Genomic DNA, 19,006 nt, shown 5'->3' with positions numbered 1-19,006 from the left:
TCTTGAAAACGATTCCATGAATCAATAAACCCCAAAGAGAAACGAGGTTCGGATTCTCCCCGAAAAAATGTTGATTTCTAAATGTGGGATATGAGCTTTCCCGACTTCTGAAGTGTCTTTTAATGACTTTTTATTAAAGTTCTTCAAAATTCAAGTTTTTCCCCTTAAAAACGGTAAGATAAATTGTTCTCATTCTTATTACAGTAAATAGGCCAATTATGTTTGTACCGGTATACATGCTTTACATACGTATTATTTTTTTCCATAAATCGATGAACCGAAAAATAAAAGGGGGCCGGGGGTCCCCATTCGAGAAAATGTTGATTCCTAGATTGCGGGAAATTAGCTTTCCCGACTAATTTTGTATTCAAGGTCTTTATTCTTTATTCAGATAAAAATATGAATTAAAAATTACAAACAGACAGCCAAAAGACTGTATATGGGTATATTACAATAATTGCTTAAAGATTTAAATACAGAACACCAAAATTCAAGAAATTCACAACATAAACAAGAAAGAATGAATAAAAAGTACAGCACCAGGCATAAAACCAAATTAAAATTATAAAAATGGAAGAAATAAAAAAGGAATATGAAAACATATTAATTAAAAATTAAATTGAATTTTCTTATTTTAGCACAACAAAAAAAAAATCAGCTCACGGGTCTGAAAAGGTGGGTCTAGAATTCCTTTTATTTTTATTTTATTTTTTTTCCCAAGCGAGGGGTATCAGGACCTCTGATCCCCAGATCCGCCAATGAGAGTTGCTAGAAAATCTACGGTCGGGGACTGGATAAACACTCTCTTTCCCCTCTCTCTCCTCCTTCTTCCCTTTTTCTTTTCTTGAATTTTTCCCGATTATAATAAAATCTCCATAAGACATTATACATTTTCTGCCAAAAAGTGGGGGAGGGCCCGCCCCCCCCCCTGGTTCTGCCGGCCTTGCTATAGCACCGATTTCTGGCCAGATTGAAAACTCTTTTCACTTCACACTTCAGTCGCTTAAAATAAGCAGCAAAAGCATTGATTGAAATCGTAGAGTCTACAAGAAGTTTGATGTTCTGATATTCACATAAAGTATGTGACATAAAGTATTGTAGTTAAATTATTCATCGATTAGGGGCCCAGGGGAAAGTATTCTCCCCCCATGTTTTGCCACTAAAGTTTAATAATTTTAATGTGTTATGTGCTACTCACTTTTTCTATTCTGAAACTGTTGTGCCCCCACCCCCACCACGTTTAAAAAAGTTTGGATCCGCTCTAAATTAGACTGAATTTTACTCTTGAATTTTACTTTCAAATTAAAATCAAAATTGTGAAATGGTGTTATACAGGAATGTGTAAATAAAGTGTTTATATTGCTTTTACTAATCTTCCGACACAACTTAATGTATGCCATAGTAGGTACTAGTAGCCTAGTACTAAGCCCGACACTGTCTTCTTCTTGTCCCATGGCTGGCAAAGGTCTCCAGAAGCATAACAACCGTTTTGGAAAGAGAGAAATATTGAGCGTTTTAACTACCTACAGATCAGTTTAAAGTAAGTAATTAATCGAGAAAGTACTTAATAATGATTATCTATTTTCATAGTTTCAACGAATGATGCTTTATAAAAAAGTTTACGTAGTCGGTAATTATAGAGGGTAGTAATTATGTTTTGATAAAATGTCAAATAAATGCGTGTGCTGAAAATGATCTACAGTAATTGTTAGTAAATGAATTAAATTATGAATAAAATATTTAAAGAATCAATTAATTTTAACAATAATGTTAAAAAGTTGTATAGGAGTATAACAATACCGATATCAATGCAGGAGTGTTATCCTGATATCGGTACATTTCAGTCTTCCCCCTCTTTATTATGCCAACAAATAATTACTGTAAAACCTAATAACAGATAATATCAGTCCGCCGCCCTCTTTCTAAAAAGTTTGGTTCCGTTGGTTCCCGGTTTATCATTGAATTTCGTAGAGGACGCTATATTAAAAATAGTGGAAACACCATTATTAAAATTAATAAGGCGTAAAATGAAAAATTGTCGTTGTTCTTTCCTGTTATCAGAGATTTTGTTGTATTTATAGTAAGGTTTGTATATTTCAGTATGTCATTTTAATGAAGCCGCGTTTAATCGTGCTTTGAGTTTCATGCCAGTTTTGTTTAGCTCTCTCTGACTGTCAGCCATACAATGACAAAGGCTAGCCCTGCCTAGGCCTAGCTAGGCAGGCCTCAGTACAGTAGGGACAGCTTGAGAAAGATATTTATTTTGCATGACTCATTTCGTCAGTAAGACCTTGAGGCTTGGTAGGTCCAATGGCCCTTTGTTGGTTTGACATCTGGCCAAGGATAGGCCTAGGCCTATGTTGGCCTTGTGTAGTAGTTCTACTAATACTACTAGATCCTTACTGTAAAGTCTTTTTTAATTATGCGGATGATATACTTTAGGGCACATAGAAAAAAATATTAGATATTACTCTTTAAAAAAAAAAAAAAAAATTGATGAGGGAGGGCGTTCAATATTTCCCGGGAGTGATATTCCAATAAACTTTTCTATTTGCTCTTACATTACAGTACCCTCAAAAACCAGCTCAAATTTGCTTGGAAAATCACTAGGAAAAGTGGTGCAGAGAATCGTAAATTACTGCATCATATTAATACATTCTTCCTGATTTTCTGCAACATCTACGTGGAAATCAGGAGTGGGGACTATACCTTACAATTTGACAGGTTTAAAACTCAGTAAATTTGGAAAACTATACTTATTTACAGGTGTTAAGTAGTGCTGCCAATCTGGGCCTAACCAGGCCATCAACAAGAATAAGATGGCATCAAGCAAAACATGGAATTGAAGACACCATAGAAAGCTATCAAGATGTCTACAACAAGTGATAAGACAGGTACAGTATAATACAATATTTCTGTTGATACTTCCTGAATTAGTTACCATATTTCATTTCAAAATTTTAATAAGGCGTGGGGCATAGTGTAACTCTGGGCCTGGGTGTCATGTCACTTTCTGTGTCTGGAGACCATTTTTGGGTCCTGGTCACCAATTCCATTGTGGGATTTTAGATGTGCTCATTTTTTTTTCAGTGTTTGTCTTTGTATTCTAAATGTGTTTTAAGGATGAAATAAATGATATATCATCAGTGGTGGATCTAAGAATGAATAGAGGGGGGCCCAGGAACTCCATTAAATAAATTCTGAAAAATTTAGGGGGGGGGGGGAGAGACAGGCTGCCTGCCCACCTCTTAATTTCATCCGTCACTGGATATATGATATACGCCCTGCATTTGATGTCAGCGACACATTATGCTGTTATTATCAAAAGCTCTTTTGGGTCAGGGTGATAGATCGAGGACATGGGTAGGGCCCCTAGGGGTGGGGGGCCCTGCAGACCTCCCCAGAAGAGTGCATAGGCATTACGCCACTGGTGAGGGGATAACAGAGATTATCATTTCCCACCAGCCCCTTTCAACGTCCAATTGGAAATGGGAAGGTTATAAAATGGAAAGACATAATGTACCTCGTTTTTCAGAATATTTAAGTGCATAAACCCCTTAAGAAATGTATTCCAATGTAACCCTCTACATTTTTCCTCAACTTGCAGGCTCTACTATTAGCCTGGCGACCAGCACGTCTTCTGACACACTCTCCCTGCCATGGATCATGGAGAGAGACCACTTGGAGTCCTTTCCCTCTAGCCTTAGCATATCAATCGACACCAACGTCAAACCAGGGCAATATGTACTGCAGAGCTTATTTGCAGAGTTTACCATCCAAGCAGAGAGGAAAATTGAGAAGGTGATGGGAGAATCACTGGTAAGTTACTGTTTTAGAGTTGTTTAGTGTTTTTTGCCCATATATGGGCTTGATGATGTCATGTCACACCTATATGTAGGCATTATGATGTCAAAATCATGCCCAAATATGGGCAAATCAAATAGATTTGTCACTTTAAACTGGAAAGAGCTATATAAAATTATGTTAATTTTACAAACATTTTTTTCCCAAAAGGAAAGCCCTCTAGCGAAGTCACTACAGAGACGAGAAGACCCACAATTTGATCAGGTGAAAAAATATTTTATTTTTTTTTATTTTATCATTTTTAGATTGCATTATTAGTACTATTGTTATTGTTAAACAAATACTTTAATTTCTATTGTATTAATAGTTTGTATTACTTCATGTTGTCAAAATATACATAATTTAACTTATTTGTTAATTCTCTAAATAGTTGCTAAGTTCACTGAGTGCAGTTGCCGAGCACTGTCTTCCATCTCTACTGAAGACGCTGTTTGAATGGTACGACCTTCAGAACGAGGATGACAGCTCGAGTCAGCGACAAAAAACAAAGAATCAGGCGAAAGGGTGAGTACAAAGATTGGTTTCTTTTATGCTCCTTATTTCAGTTTTAATTTAGGGATCTTCTTTACTGGTTTATTACCAACACCGGAGTAGCTTTGATGCATCTGTGGATATACTGATTCCCTGGGCGTAGGTTGACACCCTCTGAGCCCCAGTGGTGCATGCTCCCCTTCCCCCTAAAAAAACAGATGCTTGGCTCCCCACTGAAAATATCTGAAGCAAAAATATCACGCTCAAGTAGTTTATCACCCTATTTTGCCACTTAGGTCCCCTGTCAGGTCTTGAAGCCCCCACTCCAGCTTTGCATCCCCCATAGGCACAACTCCCCACCATTTCAAGACTTCTAGTTAAGCCACGGTTGAGCACAGCCTACTGCCACAATTCTCTGTCTTCAGTCATGATAATGCTAAGTCGAAAAACTGTACTACATACTGTTAATAAATGTTTAGGCCTGTAGCCAGGTTCTTCCAAGGGGGATTTTCTGGGCGTGTGGTCCACAGTGGAAGCCCCGGTGGGATCGGCGAAACCCCCAAAGCAAGAGGATTTTTGTGCTTTATAGGTCTAAATAATGCTATAAAAGCAGATATGTTTGAAAATGTTTGTGTCTGGGTGGGTCTGCAGTGCATTAGTTGGGTTAGAGGACTTATTTGGGAAATTTAAAGAGGGGGTTTGCTAGAAAAGGGGGGTTTTCCCGAACCATAAAACCCCCCTGGATACGAGCCTGATGTTTTCTGTTTTGTTTTTTAGTGAAAAGGATTTCCTTGCAGAGAGGCGTGATGTAAGTTTAATTGACGATTCTTCATGCATTAAATATTTCATATTCTTTAAAACCAAATTTTTTTCCCAACATCTCATCATAAATTACTATTCTCAAAATCTTGACTTAAGTTTATATGTCTATGACATAATTAAATTGTGCAATAGGAATATTATATAAAAATTAATTGTTGATAAATTAAATTGGATTGGATTGAATTTATTTGGTGTAACACCAATGATAGCCCACAAAAATCAAGAAGAAGAATTATTTCCAGTGGGGTCCTTCTGGTGGTGATTGGGCAGTACACCGGGAGACGATCCACTACTCTTTTAAGAAGGGTATACTGCGTTCTTTAACATACACATGGGACATAAATGCACCCAGGACCGACGGCTTAAATGTCTTATCCAAAAGACGATGCGCTATTGTAAGTTGTATTTCATCCCTCTAGCTGAAACACAAGGAGAGGCAGCGATGGGAATTGAACCGGGGACCTAGCGATCTACACGGTTCAGTGCACACGCACAGTGGCTACCACCAGAATATCCAACTGAGCTAAGCTGCCCTTCAAATGCTAAGCTGCTCTCCAAATTAATCTTTATATGATTTTTATATAAATTGATAGTTATTCAAAATATAGTATATTTCAATAAGAGTGGCGCTTAGCAGCCCTGTCGAGACTATCAAATTTTATTTGACAAAAAAACTGTTGTATGTCCATATATAGTCATGATGTGTCTATATATGGTCATGATGTGGTGTCATCATGACCATATTTAGGCATATGTCACATGTTTTTGTCCAATGAAATTGGATATAATGGACAGGGCTTTTGTGAAAAAGGCATATTGAAACATTTATGGTATTTTTATTTTTGTTATCACAATGTTGTTAATTATGTTTTTTTTTTTTTTTTTTTTAATTTTGTTGATTTAGCTTGCTGTGGATTTTCTTTTTTGTCTGGTGTTGATAGAGGTTCTTAAACAGCTTCCAGTCCACCCTGTACCGGATGAGATGGTTGTCCACATTGAGACACTTGCCTTCAAGCATTTCAAACATAGAGAAGTGTAAGTTGCCATTCTCTTTATGTTTTACTTTCTGAAGTCAGCTTCAGCTGTGCTCTATGGTTATTAAACACGGATTAGATCAAATCATAATAATTATTTTCATTATCATTGTTAAAAATTGTTTCAGTTTTTTTTTTTTTATATCATGTTATAGTGGATTATGCAATTTTCAAGATGCTTTTCCTAGTATCATTTTTTATACCCTGTTTAGCGAACCTGGCACCCGCCAATAATGATAATTTCGAATAAAAATAACATTTTATTTTTGAACAATTGACGCACCTTTCTCCACAAAAAGAAAAAATTAAAGTTTTCCTTAATTTTGATTATGCCTGTTGCTGCCTTGAATCTCAAAAAAAAAGTTATGTATATTTCTTCCTGATAATATTTAAAGCATTTAACCATCCCATTACTACACTGTTTACATTCACCAATGAAATTTTATTATATTATTTTCTCCTTCCTCAGAATATATTTGGCAAAACTACTTGCTAAATAAGAGAACAACATTTTATTTTAATTTTTTTTTTCGCCCTCTGACGACCTTTTTGAAAAATAAGTTCGCAAAACAACGTATAACAAAAGTCTCGTCTCAAAACTAATAGAAATAACTCTTATGAATACAAGTAATTAAATAAAGTCGTATCTACTGGGTTTGCTTGTTTATTCAATAGCGATATCTCACGTCCAATCCAGGACGCATCATCAGGCCAACTGGTGTTCTGTGGCTAAAGGTCATTGACTTGTGATGTCAGATGAAATGTCACAGGTGGAACTTGAGAGAAATCTTGATGGGATTTTCTTTATAGCAGAACTATACGCCCCCACCAAGTTATGCCGAAGTCCACCTCCCTGATTGAGTGATGGCTTCTCCCGTTTGACGTAAATGGCCTCCTTGACCCCCCTCGCCTCTCAAACCATCAGCAGCATTTAGCCACAGAATATCGCTAATGAATAAACAAATAAGTCCAGTAGATACGATTTATTTAATTCCTTGTATTAATACTATATTTACCTGGATGAATAACAATATCCACAAACATAGAAATAATTCTTTTATTTTTTATAGATTACAAGCTGGACCAAATGCCGAAAATTTCCACATAATTGCTGACCTTTATGCTGAGGTGCTAGGGGTCGTTGCGCAAACACGGTACATGTCTGTGCGTAAGCGTTTCCTGTCGGAGCTGAAAGAGCTTCGTTCCGAGCCTCAGAACGTGCAGACGACGCAGAGTATCATCAGCCTCATTATGGGCATGAAATTCTACCGCGTGAAAATGATGACTATGGACGACTTTGAAGCCTCCTGCAAGTTGCTTCATGATTGCGCAAATTATTTTGTTGACCTCAAGGATAAGGATATAAAGCACGCCCTCGCTGGACTTTTAGTCGAAATTCTTATTCCGGTAGCTGCAGTAAGTTCATATTTCTATAATGTTAAGATTTATATGATCCACTAACTCATCACACATTTTGTTCGTATGTGTATTTTCATTAGCTCAAAAATGGCAAATCATTATTGTCATTATTATTATTGTCAACAAATATGATAATTATTGTTATTATTAATTGTTGTCATTGTCGTCATTGTTACTACTGTTTCATTAATCTTTTTTATAAAGTGTATCATATTTAAAATGTTAATACTAAATTATTAATATTGTAAACATTATTGTTATTATTGATGTTATAATTGCATAAATACAAAAAAATATATTATTATTATTGTTAATACTAAATTATTATTATTATTGTTGTTGTTATTCAATTAACATATATTTAAAAAAAATAGTCATGTTATATTCCTGTTCTACAGCCAAAAGTTAGTCTAGATATCAATTTTCAGTTAATTATCTTTATTCTATTTGAAGATATGGCTAATTGAAAATGCAACTTTACAAATATGTCATAATTGATAGCTAAAAAGGGGTATGACCCTTAAATTTCAAATGGCCGTAACTTCTAAACGACTTGGAATTGGCAAGTCAAATTTTGGGTTTGTTCGTGAGACATGTTGGTGCACATTATATCCGAGTTTCAAGAAAATCTGAGACGGTACCCAGCCATCCCATTTGTTGAGTTGGCACGGAATGACCCTATTATTATTGTCAACAAATATGATAATTATTGTTATTATTAATTGTTGTCATTGTCATCATTGTTACTACTGTTGCATTAATCTTTTTTATAAAGTGTAACATATTTAAAATGTTAATACTAAATTATTAATATTGTAAACATTATTGTTATTATTGATGTTATAATTGCATAAATACAAAAAAATATATTATTATTATTGTTAATACTAAATTATTATTATTATTGTTGTTGTTATTCAATTAACATATATTTAAAAAAAATACAAAAAATATATTATGAATGTATCTCATTTATTATATTTCATACTAAATTATTATTATTATTATTATTATTATTATTATTATTATTATTATTATTATTATTGTTATTGTTGTTGTTGTTATTATTATTCAATTAATACATCAATAATACAGTACAACAGTCGTGTCCTCACAACACTATGTGGCGCCCTCTTGTTGTCAACCAGACATTTGTTATTGTTCATTACCCCTGAATGACTTCATAATCTTAGTGGTTTAGAATAGGCTTTCTGGAATAAGCATTTTAAAACCTAATAATTTACCATAAAAATGTACTAAAAACACAAAAAGCTCGCATTATTTTAGTTATCAAACACATTTAATCATCAATTTACAAAGAAAAATTAAGATACAACTTCTTAATAATTACGTTAAAAATTGGGATCAATAGTTTGTCAGTGGAGAAAATGCGTCGGTTGAACGAATTTTGTGTCGCTGATAGCAACAGAGTATTATCACATGGTATCGTGACGTAAAACTGTAGTACAATAATATAGTAATAATGTTAATAATAAAAATAATAATAATAATTTAGTATCTACAATAAGTGAGTGATTAATTAAGTAAATACAAATATATGTATCATATTTAATTATTATTGTTGAATAAATAAAAATAATTTTCCTTTGTTTTTTTCAGTGTGTCAAACATGAGGTCAATATTCCAGTGCTGAAAAGCTTTGTGGAAAAACTCTACCAAACTGTTCTTGATCCATGCAGCAAGAAGAAGCATTCATTAGCATACTTCCCACTGGTCACATGTCTGTTGTGTGTTAGTCAGAAACAGTTCTTCCTCTCAAATTGGCACTACTTCTTAACTATCTGTCTATCTCATTTAAAGGTAAGATAAAGGGGGAGCTAAGGTAAGACTAATGGCGGAACTTGTGTCTGCTTTGTGAATACTTGACCTGGATAAACTAATTGCCACTGTTCCTTTAAGAACACCCCAATGACAAAACTAGAACCGTAGGTGTGGTCATCGCTCATTTGACGACGACAAAGGAATGAGGATGATGCTTGAGCCTGCGTGCAGTCACATGCTTGGAAAAATTGGACCGTTCTATTTTTTGCTGTAGGGGTGTACTTAAAGGAACAGTGGGAATTAGTCAGTTCATCCAGGTAAATATCTTATTGACATAGCCACAATCACTTCTGATTTGTGTATTTTGAGTCTACTACAGAATACCCACAGCCTTATATTTTCTTGCAGCAGCACCAGAAGGAGGCTAAGATGTCCCGCGTTGCACTTGAGTCACTGTACCGCCTGCTCTGGGTTTACATGGTACGCATCAAATGCGAGAGCAACAACACGACAAACATCCGTCTGCAGAGCATCGTCAACAGCTTGTTTCCCAGGGGATCTCGTAATGTTGTTCCACGAGACACGCCTCTTTTCATCTTTGTCAAGATCATACAGTTCATCTCGCAAGAAAAGCTGGACTTTGCCGTACGGGATGTGATCTTTGACCTGGTCGGTGTTGGCAGTGGTGGTAGTGCACCAAAGTCAAGAGTCCTCTGTCCAGAGGTAAAGGAATAAAGAATCTATAAGCCACTTCTTAGTTTCAACTGTGCATGCCGTAAGGTCAATCAACGTAAACCTATGTTGTGTGTATGTTTGTTTATGTCGATTGACCTTAATATGGGCATGCGCAGTTCAAACTACTCAAATCAAAAACTTGAATACAAAATTCTGTTTATTGAAAAATATAAATTAAAATGCAGTGTAATATATTATAATTTTTTTACTAGACGGATTCTAATTAAGCATTAGTTATGTGACAATTTCTGGATATATAAGAAAACCATACACATAAATTGTTTTCTTAGAACTAGCCACCTAATGTTTATGTGAAATATTATCAAGCCTTTGGAAGATGAGCAGCAAGCTACCTCCTAATTTTACCATTATTTTCCGTCATTTATAGAGAATGAACATCGGCTTGAGGGCATTTCTCGTAATAGCAGACAGCCGTCAACAGAAGGATGGCACTCCCCCAATGCCTGCTACGACAAGTGTGATGCCATCTGGAAACACACTACGTGTAAAGAAAACATTTCTTAGTAAACAGCTTACAGAAGAAGCAGCCAAATCTATTGGAATGATAACATACTACCCGGTTGTCTGTAAAGCGCTCAACGGAATTTTACAGATGCTGGACCGTGAAGTAGGGCGCCCTCTATTAATGACTAATGTGCAATGTGTGAACAAGGAATCTGATGATGTGATGACGTAAGCATATCATTTTTTTTTTAAATAAATATTTTGAAACACTATTAATAATCAATTAAACCTTTGTTGATTTTTTAATCCTATATAATTTTAATTAAATATTAATTAAAAATAATATTAACCATTTCTATCTATAATAATCTGTACTTTATTCAAAGATCTCATGCTGACATTTTTTTTAACTGCTTAGCGTAAACTGAAAATTGAGCTTTTTCATACGCGTGTTTTTTTAAATAAATATTTTGAAACACATAATCAAGGTTAAAACTTTGTGGATTTTTTAATCCAATATAATTTTAATTAAATAATAATAAAAATAATATTAACCATTTCTATCTATCATTATCTCATGCTGATTTTTAAAACTTTTTTAGAGGTGAACGTAAACTGAAAATTGAGCTTTTTCGTACGTGTGTAGCGGCCATTCCGCGACTAATTCCCGAGGGACTAAGCCGTACGGCACTGCTAGAGTTACTCTCACGGTTGACCGTGCATCGTGATGAAGAACTTCGAGGGTAAGTATAGAGTCTTCAATTTACAATGCAGTCGAACCACTTTGGGTCATCCCTAAATAAGGTGACTCTTTTTTTAATCACTACGCTCAACCCCTATTCATAGCACACAAAAGCGGAAAATGTTGTGGCCCTGAACATGTCCCCTAAATAGGGGTTACTGTACTATTGTGTAATAGAAGTGTGTAAGTCTTTTATACAGACAAAAAGAAAATGATTTATAATAGCTTAGAACCCCTTCATGCGAGGCACTCCTAACAAGGGGACTTTTTCTTTTTAACACTATGCTCAACCCTGTTCATGCTACACACTTGTTAAGAAAATGTCCCCTAAATAGAGGTTGTACTGTACTATTTACTCTGCAGATAAAGTGTGTTAATTTTTTCAAAGAGCAAAAAGAAAACAATGTTCAATTATATTTTGGTAATGCATATTTGAAATGAATCTTCCTTTAACATGTGCTCAGATCCAATGAATATGACTGGTGGTTATTTTTTTTCTCTAACTTTTATGGAACTAAAGTTTCTATATTTATAAAGGAAGTATCAGCTATGGAAGCTTTCAAAGCCAGATATGTTCTACAAATGAATTGTAGAATGAGGTGTTTAAAGAAGTAATTGCAAATGGGTAATAAGATACAGATTTGGAATATTTGAAAACTAGGGGAATAGTGTTGTTTATAAGCTGTTTCCTTTGTCCTGCTACCTCATAGTGTAATGTACTGTATGTGATTACCCATAATTCTTACTACTTCCTCTACAGGCTAGCATTTACCGCTCTTCAGAACATGATGATGGATCTGGTGGAATGGCGGGAGGAGATCATGCATTATTTCGTCCACTTCGTCCTTACTGAGGTCCACGATACGTTCCCGCTGATACTGGAGAACTCCCTCAAGATGCTGGTACAGCTGCTGTCCCAGTGGAGGACGTCGGAACTCGGCAAAGAGGAAAAGGTTATATTCTAATATTCATTTTATTTATTTATTTTATTTTTATTGACACTTACAAGTATTGAAGTATTTTAATATTATTTTATTTTAATTACTAAATAATAACTAAAGCCGTGCACACATTGAGTTGTACGACTGTTGGCCAATGAGTCCATCTCCACTGTCTGTGAGCATTTGATGGTGCCTTGCTGTCTGCTGAACACCATTAAAAATGATTCCTTACGCATGCCTCGTTGCGCTGCGTTATTCATGAAAATTTGATTTTTTTTTTGTTCATTGTTTAGTTAATTATGCTATAGCATTAGAGATCAGTGTGATGAAACTTTCAGATATATTGCTAAAACCCAGCAATTTTTTACTAACTGTTTAAAAAGATTTTTCGTTGAACGAAAGGTTTTAATACATTTTATTGAGATTAATTTATATATCATAATTATAAAGATATGTTTTTCTATGTTGTCATGACTGTTAGTCTGTGACAGTAATAACACGCCACCTACGTTGACCATATAAAGATAAGCAATTTGTATATTGTTTCTTTAATTGCAGATTATGTTAATTATTATGATTATTATAAAATTATTCCAAATTGTTTTTCTTTGTGCAGCAGACATTGTCCAGGGCACCTTATGAGCGTAACCCCTTTGCGAACACTCTCAACATGGTAGAAGGGTTCTCATTGGTGTTCCTTTGCAGCTGTCGACCAATCACAAGACGTCTTGCGGTAGTTCTCCTGAAGGAAGTCAGAATGCTCTTTGGTATTCTTGGTTATTCTAGGGTAAGATTAGATTTTATTTGAAATTTTTTTTTATCTGAATTTGCATGTAAAGATCATCAGATGATAAACACCCACATCAAATCAGAGTATGTGTGGCAAAGACAAGCCAAACCAGTCACTCGTCGCAAATCGTGTTTCAAAGAAAATGGCCAAAACATGCTGGAATGTCAAATTCCTTCTCATATATTGTTCTTTAAACAGCTGTGTGGTTAAATGCTTGTAACTTCATAAGGAGATGTCCGATTTGAATGATTTTTTTACCATTTTATAGCTATTATTTTACTCTCTAACACTGTATTAATAACTCAAAATCGATTTTTGTGACAAGTGACTGGTTTGGCTTGTCTTTGCCACATATGTCTTCCTTTATATATGTATTTTTTTCAAAATCACTGATGTTAATTAAAGTCATTGATGTTGACTATAATTTATTAATATTGTATCAAATTCTTTCCAACTTAATCATATTTAATTATGTTGGTGTTTAAATTTATTCAAATGTATTCATATTTAATCATGCATAAGTATACACTATTGTGCACATTCATACATTTCATCTGCTTTGTTTACTATTATTGACTTTGACATTATGCAAATTTTATTTATTTTTGTTTTTTTTGTGCTTGTCCAGGTGGATGATGATGCTGTGATTGACATCATAGACAGAGCATGTGCCACAATTGTTGAGAGCTTTCTGAATCAGCTACCACCAGCAGAAAGAGTAGGTATCTTGGGTTTTTAACAAATGAAAATTACTGAACTTTTAGCCTATCTTCTATAACAATGCTTTTCATACCAGTTTCATTAATGTAATGTGCACTTGTCTCTATTTACATTCTTTGGGCATAACATTCCAATTGCTTTTCTAAACAGTTTCAAATGTTTCTTTTCATATATCTCTCTAGGCAGCTGTTATAGCGACCCCAAGCATCGACCTACACTGGCTTGTTGAGCGTTCCATTAACACCTGGTCTGGTAGCTCGTATGAGACGACACCCAACGATAGCTTGAACAAAGCCCTAGCTTCATACGGTATGGGTGGCTTCAACCCATGGATCATGTGTCTAGCCAGCTTCTTTGCTAGTGATTTCTTGCCCCATTTCTGTCCTACGGCTGTCTACAATGCTTGGCCATTTGTTTACCATAGATTAAGTCAACTGTATTCCAATATTGATGCAAGGTGAATACTTTTTTAAAAATTTCATTTCTCTTTATTTCACAGTTTACATCTATAGTTAAACATCATCAACTAAACTACATACAATATAAATACAAAGGGAAAATAAACCCCGCAGTACCATTTTATTGTTCATATATTATTTTTCTCATGAATATGCAATACTCTTCTGATCACTGTGATTATCATGAATCGTGATCACAACTCCCAGATCACTGTGATCACCATGAATCATGATCCCAACTCCCAGATCACTGTGATCACTGTGAATCATCATGATTACAACTCCCAGATCACTGTGATCACCGTGAGTCGTCGCGATCACAGCTCCCAGATCACTGTGATCACCATGAATCATGATCACATCTCCCTGATTACTGTGATAACCGTTAGTCATCGTGACCAAAGCTCATGAAGAAAAATGATAATGATATATAATGATATGAAATGCATTTAAGTTTAAATTACACATGCACAAATGACTCCATTGTTTAACTCCATTATGTTTTTAAATCGTTATCAGTGCACCATCCGATAGCCGTATATCGATTCGAGCAAAGAAGACCATTACAATGATGGATGGCAACCTAGCTCTTTGGAGGAACTACCTCGTCTTCGCTTGTAGCTGTGCCCCACCAAGTACGGGCTACCAAACGCCAAGACGATGCCTCTCACCAGAACCAACAGGGTATAACATCTGTTTCTGGATTGTCTAAAATATGAAAATGTATGACAGTATATGTTGTCAAGTGGAATAGCTTAGTGGGTATGGTGCTCGCCTTCTAATACCATGATTCTGGGTTCAATTCATGTAAATTTTGTCTCATGACTGAAAAAAATACTCTCTAAGCCTCGTATAGAGACTTGTTTTATAAATCATTATCCATTGGGTGCAAATGAAATAAATTTAAAATGAAAGAAAGTATTTTAATGTCTTTCTGCAGTACTTCTTTCTTTTTGGCCACTGCTTCTTCCTTTCTTTATTCCTTCTTTTTTTTTCATAGTCTTCATTTTCTTCTGCTTTCTGATGTCCACATGGTAGTGAGTCTTGCATTGTTTTTAATAGTAGTACTGTGAACGCATATTATCGCCATTGCTATTGCTAACACTTTTACGTTGGTCTCGTAGGTACTCACCACCAGACAATTTAGCTCCAGCTGATCGTCAGGACCTTAGGATGGCAACAATGATTGGCAGCAACTCTGCCAGTACGCTCTTCAATAAATACCTTGTGCCATTACTACGGTGTGAGAACACGGATATCCGCGAAGCTGTTGTCACAGGCCTAGGATGGACAAATGCTTATGCTTTCAGGTATTGAAAATCCTTTAGTTATACATTGCTCTAACCACACCATTAAATTGTATGTGACAATTAATGTGTATAAATTACCCATATATGGGCATGTTGATGTCATGGCACTTCCATATATGGATAGGATGATGTCATATTTTTATATAGGCAAATAGAGCATTAAGTTAAGTAATGAATATTTTGTTTATCTTACAAAGGGATTTGATGGATGAATTGCAGCCGTTAATCAGAGACGCTATTGAACGGAAACAAGAGGTAAGAAAATAGATAGGTTGTGTTCACCTTAATATGAATACATAGAATACAATGACATTGGCAGTGGTGCACCTATGGGGGTTTGAGGGCTCTCCAAAAAGCTTGTGCCTCCTCAAATGCTCCCCCCACCCTTCGCTTTTACTGGAAATTCGCCAAGCAAATAAATTATGCAGAATTAGTTAAAAAGAAAATATAATTTGAGGCATGTTGGTGCAAAACGCCTAAGTTGTAGCAAAAATTGAAATTCAAGTTATTGGTATTTTCAGATACCTGAGTATGTGATCTTTAAAATGAGGGGTCATTCATTGAAATTGGACATTTCAAGCCTAAGTTATTTGAAAGTGAAAGTACAGTACTATTAGAATCAAGATAAACAGGATTTTGAGTAATTGCCTATCAAAGTTATTTGTGCATACATTGTTTAATAGAATGAACTATCAAAATAACGTTAAATAAACAATTTGTTGACCAGAACTAATACTTTGGTACATGATTAATAAGACATTAAACTGTTGAGTTATAGTGAAATGCAAATTTGGATTTTTAGGCAATTTTTTGAGCTCCCATATTTTATAGCTCATTTACTCAATACTGGCCTGTGCGACAATTTAACCATTACGCCACGGCATGCCTCATTTCACCTTTTTTCCCAACTTTTTTTCCACCTAATTCCCCGTCACTTAATCATTGAGGTCCAACTTTACCCTAATACACCATCAGATTTCACCATTCATTGGCATCGGAGAGCCACTAGACAGTAATTCAGTTCACTTTTTGGCAATCCTGTCCGGCCAACTGAGTGTTGTTTTTTTGCTGTCTGTTTTCTTGTTTTTGTCAATTTTAATGTTTTTTGGACGAAATAAATGAAATGAAATGAAATATGCCACTGATTACTTTATGTACCTACTTTTTGTAGAACATGCGTCGGAGGAGAAGGCGTGACTTTTTGCGTGTGCACCTCATCCGTGTATTGGAGCTTCTCGCAGAACATGGGGTCTTCAAGGAAAGGTATGCTAAATTAGAACATTGTATATTTGTTAAAAGTTAAGTAAGCAGAACAAAGAAAACATGGACTTAAATATGGTAACCATCGGAGTACCATTTTGATATTTTGCCAACTAAGAATAAAAAAGCAATATGTGTTTACAAATATTATATTATTTTGTAATTATTCAAATCTTATACAGTTTTGTGAGGGGTATGAATAAGGATTCGCAGTCATTAAACTCCATCTTTGTGGAGTACATCGACGGGATGCGACTGTTTCTGGAGAGTGAGGGGGACAAGGATTCCCCCACCCTACAAGAGATCAGACTTCACTTCAGTGGATTCATCCATAAACTTATTAGGAGCATGCCAGGTATGGGAAGATCTAATTATATACAGTAATATTACACAAATAAATGAATGAAGTAATAAATAAATGTATTAATTAATAATAAAATGAAGGATAAATAAATAAATTTATTAAAAAGGAAGAACAGAAAGAATAAATAAAGAAGAATTAATACATGACTGAATAAAACAATTATTTTATGCATTAGTAAAAATTTAATGCATAAGTTTATAATTGCTAGAAATTATGCCTTAAAAAACATTAGCATTATAAAAGTTTTTTCTTCAAAAAACTTGTTTTTGTAGACAGTTCAAGTCTGTGCTTTTAATTCATTATAATTTCATTAACATTTCTAATTGTCAATCTTTTATCTCCATCACCATTACAGTAGTGACAAGAATATTGTTGGTAATAAAAAAATCCATTGTGTTCAATTTCAGTTGAAAATCGTGCTAATTTGTTACGCAAGGAGGCAAAGTACAGTATATTCTTCCTGTGTGGTTCTTGGTGCCGAAAGCTTGGGGTCACGTATGGCGCGGTTGATCGCAATCCTGTCTACAAGGATGAACAAATGAGTCACTTGGAGATGGAGTCATTGCAGGTAAATATATTTACAGGTGTTGCCATATATGCATATGATTACCAGGTGTTGCCATGTATGCATATGATCATTAGGTGTTGCCTTATATAGATATGATAAAAGTGTTGCCATGTATGCATATGATCATTAAGTGTTGCCTTATAACAGTCAGCCTTATATGCACATGATCATCAGGTGTTGCGATATATCCATATGATCATTGGGTGTTGCCATATATGCATATCATCATTGAGTGTTACTATATATGCATATGATCATTGGGTGTTGCTATATATGCATATGATCTTTTGGTGTTGTATATATGCATATGATTACCACGTCTTGCCATATATGCATATGATCAAGTGTTGCCATGTACTGTATGCATACTACCAGGTATTGATATGATTTTAAATTACATATATATATTTTAAATCATACTACCAATGAATGATTTTACATAGTGTAAATTTGTTTTGCCTGTTAGGCTATGTCAGCATTGTTGGTTTGTGGTGAAGTCTTTGATCAAAATGCTTTGTATCAAGAAGGCTACTTGTATAGCTGGTTGGATAACCTCCTCGATTGTCCAGATGAACGGGTAAGTTACTCAAATTCAAGTTAACACTTGTAATGATAAGCAGTTCCACTCTCTGGGAGGAATTACCCATTGGACCCTCTGGAAAACTTTACTCCTGCTTGAAAATTCCACATCTTTTGGCGAAATTTCTCTTCTCTGCTGTGCTGTCCTCTTTCCTGCCTTGGAATTCAAAATACCCAGTCACACAATTCCCCAATCCAGGTGGGTAAATTCCTCTCCTTGGCACTGCTGGGAAATTATTCATGTCATTTTTTGTAGGAATTAAAAATATATGAAAAATGTATGAAATAATATATGCCCCCTAAAGTAAAGGATTGCCAGAACAAGTATTATAACCAGCCTACTAATCCATCCCTCTCCTTTTTTCTTAGGTTCATCAGTTAGGGAAGGAGACCGCAATATTACTTCTTGAGAACAACCCTAAACTGTCCATGCTCCTGACCTGGACCATTGACCGTTGTTACACCAGTCACAAGCAGGTGGCTGATGGATGCTTCCAAGCAATGGCCGCCATCCTGAACAGCAGGTGAGATTCCAAAAAATTAAGAATTTGTTTTCCTGACCGAAACAACATGGAAATAACATTACAATACCCACTGCTACTTTGGGGATCAGTTAAGTGCAAGCTTAGTGGTCTAGTGGTTAGGATACCAGGCTAGATATCTGGAGGTCATAGGTTCGATT

General features: G+C 35.2%; 1 protein-coding gene across 1 annotated transcript in view; it reads left to right on the top strand.

Moving 5' to 3' along the window:
* Window positions 1-1,970: 1,970 nt before the first annotated feature.
* Window positions 1,971-19,006, top strand: part of LOC117101507 (protein furry homolog) — a 43,152-nt gene continuing 26,116 nt past the window's right edge. The window contains exons 1-24 of the mRNA XM_033241484.1: window positions 1,971-2,087; window positions 2,768-2,894; window positions 3,608-3,819; window positions 4,015-4,068; window positions 4,235-4,368; window positions 5,113-5,143; window positions 6,062-6,192; window positions 7,262-7,607; window positions 9,231-9,431; window positions 9,804-10,115; window positions 10,516-10,820; window positions 11,195-11,335; window positions 12,095-12,287; window positions 12,895-13,062; window positions 13,694-13,783; window positions 13,968-14,242; window positions 14,763-14,927; window positions 15,368-15,553; window positions 15,751-15,808; window positions 16,725-16,816; window positions 16,996-17,168; window positions 17,585-17,745; window positions 18,212-18,322; window positions 18,694-18,848. Of these exons, the coding sequence (XP_033097375.1) occupies window positions 2,870-2,894; window positions 3,608-3,819; window positions 4,015-4,068; window positions 4,235-4,368; window positions 5,113-5,143; window positions 6,062-6,192; window positions 7,262-7,607; window positions 9,231-9,431; window positions 9,804-10,115; window positions 10,516-10,820; window positions 11,195-11,335; window positions 12,095-12,287; window positions 12,895-13,062; window positions 13,694-13,783; window positions 13,968-14,242; window positions 14,763-14,927; window positions 15,368-15,553; window positions 15,751-15,808; window positions 16,725-16,816; window positions 16,996-17,168; window positions 17,585-17,745; window positions 18,212-18,322; window positions 18,694-18,848 (3,719 nt within the window). The 5' untranslated portion in view covers window positions 1,971-2,087; window positions 2,768-2,869. The remainder of the gene's footprint in view (window positions 2,088-2,767; window positions 2,895-3,607; window positions 3,820-4,014; window positions 4,069-4,234; window positions 4,369-5,112; window positions 5,144-6,061; window positions 6,193-7,261; window positions 7,608-9,230; window positions 9,432-9,803; window positions 10,116-10,515; window positions 10,821-11,194; window positions 11,336-12,094; window positions 12,288-12,894; window positions 13,063-13,693; window positions 13,784-13,967; window positions 14,243-14,762; window positions 14,928-15,367; window positions 15,554-15,750; window positions 15,809-16,724; window positions 16,817-16,995; window positions 17,169-17,584; window positions 17,746-18,211; window positions 18,323-18,693; window positions 18,849-19,006) is intronic.

This window comes from Anneissia japonica, unplaced genomic scaffold (assembly GCF_011630105.1).
Source record: "Anneissia japonica isolate Jap-2015-1 unplaced genomic scaffold, ASM1163010v1 scaffold287998_len430063_cov162, whole genome shotgun sequence".
Lineage (NCBI taxonomy): Eukaryota > Metazoa > Echinodermata > Crinoidea > Comatulida > Comatulidae > Anneissia > Anneissia japonica.
Note: the sequence above shows the minus strand (reverse complement) of the source record. Positions and strands in the feature narration are given on the sequence as shown.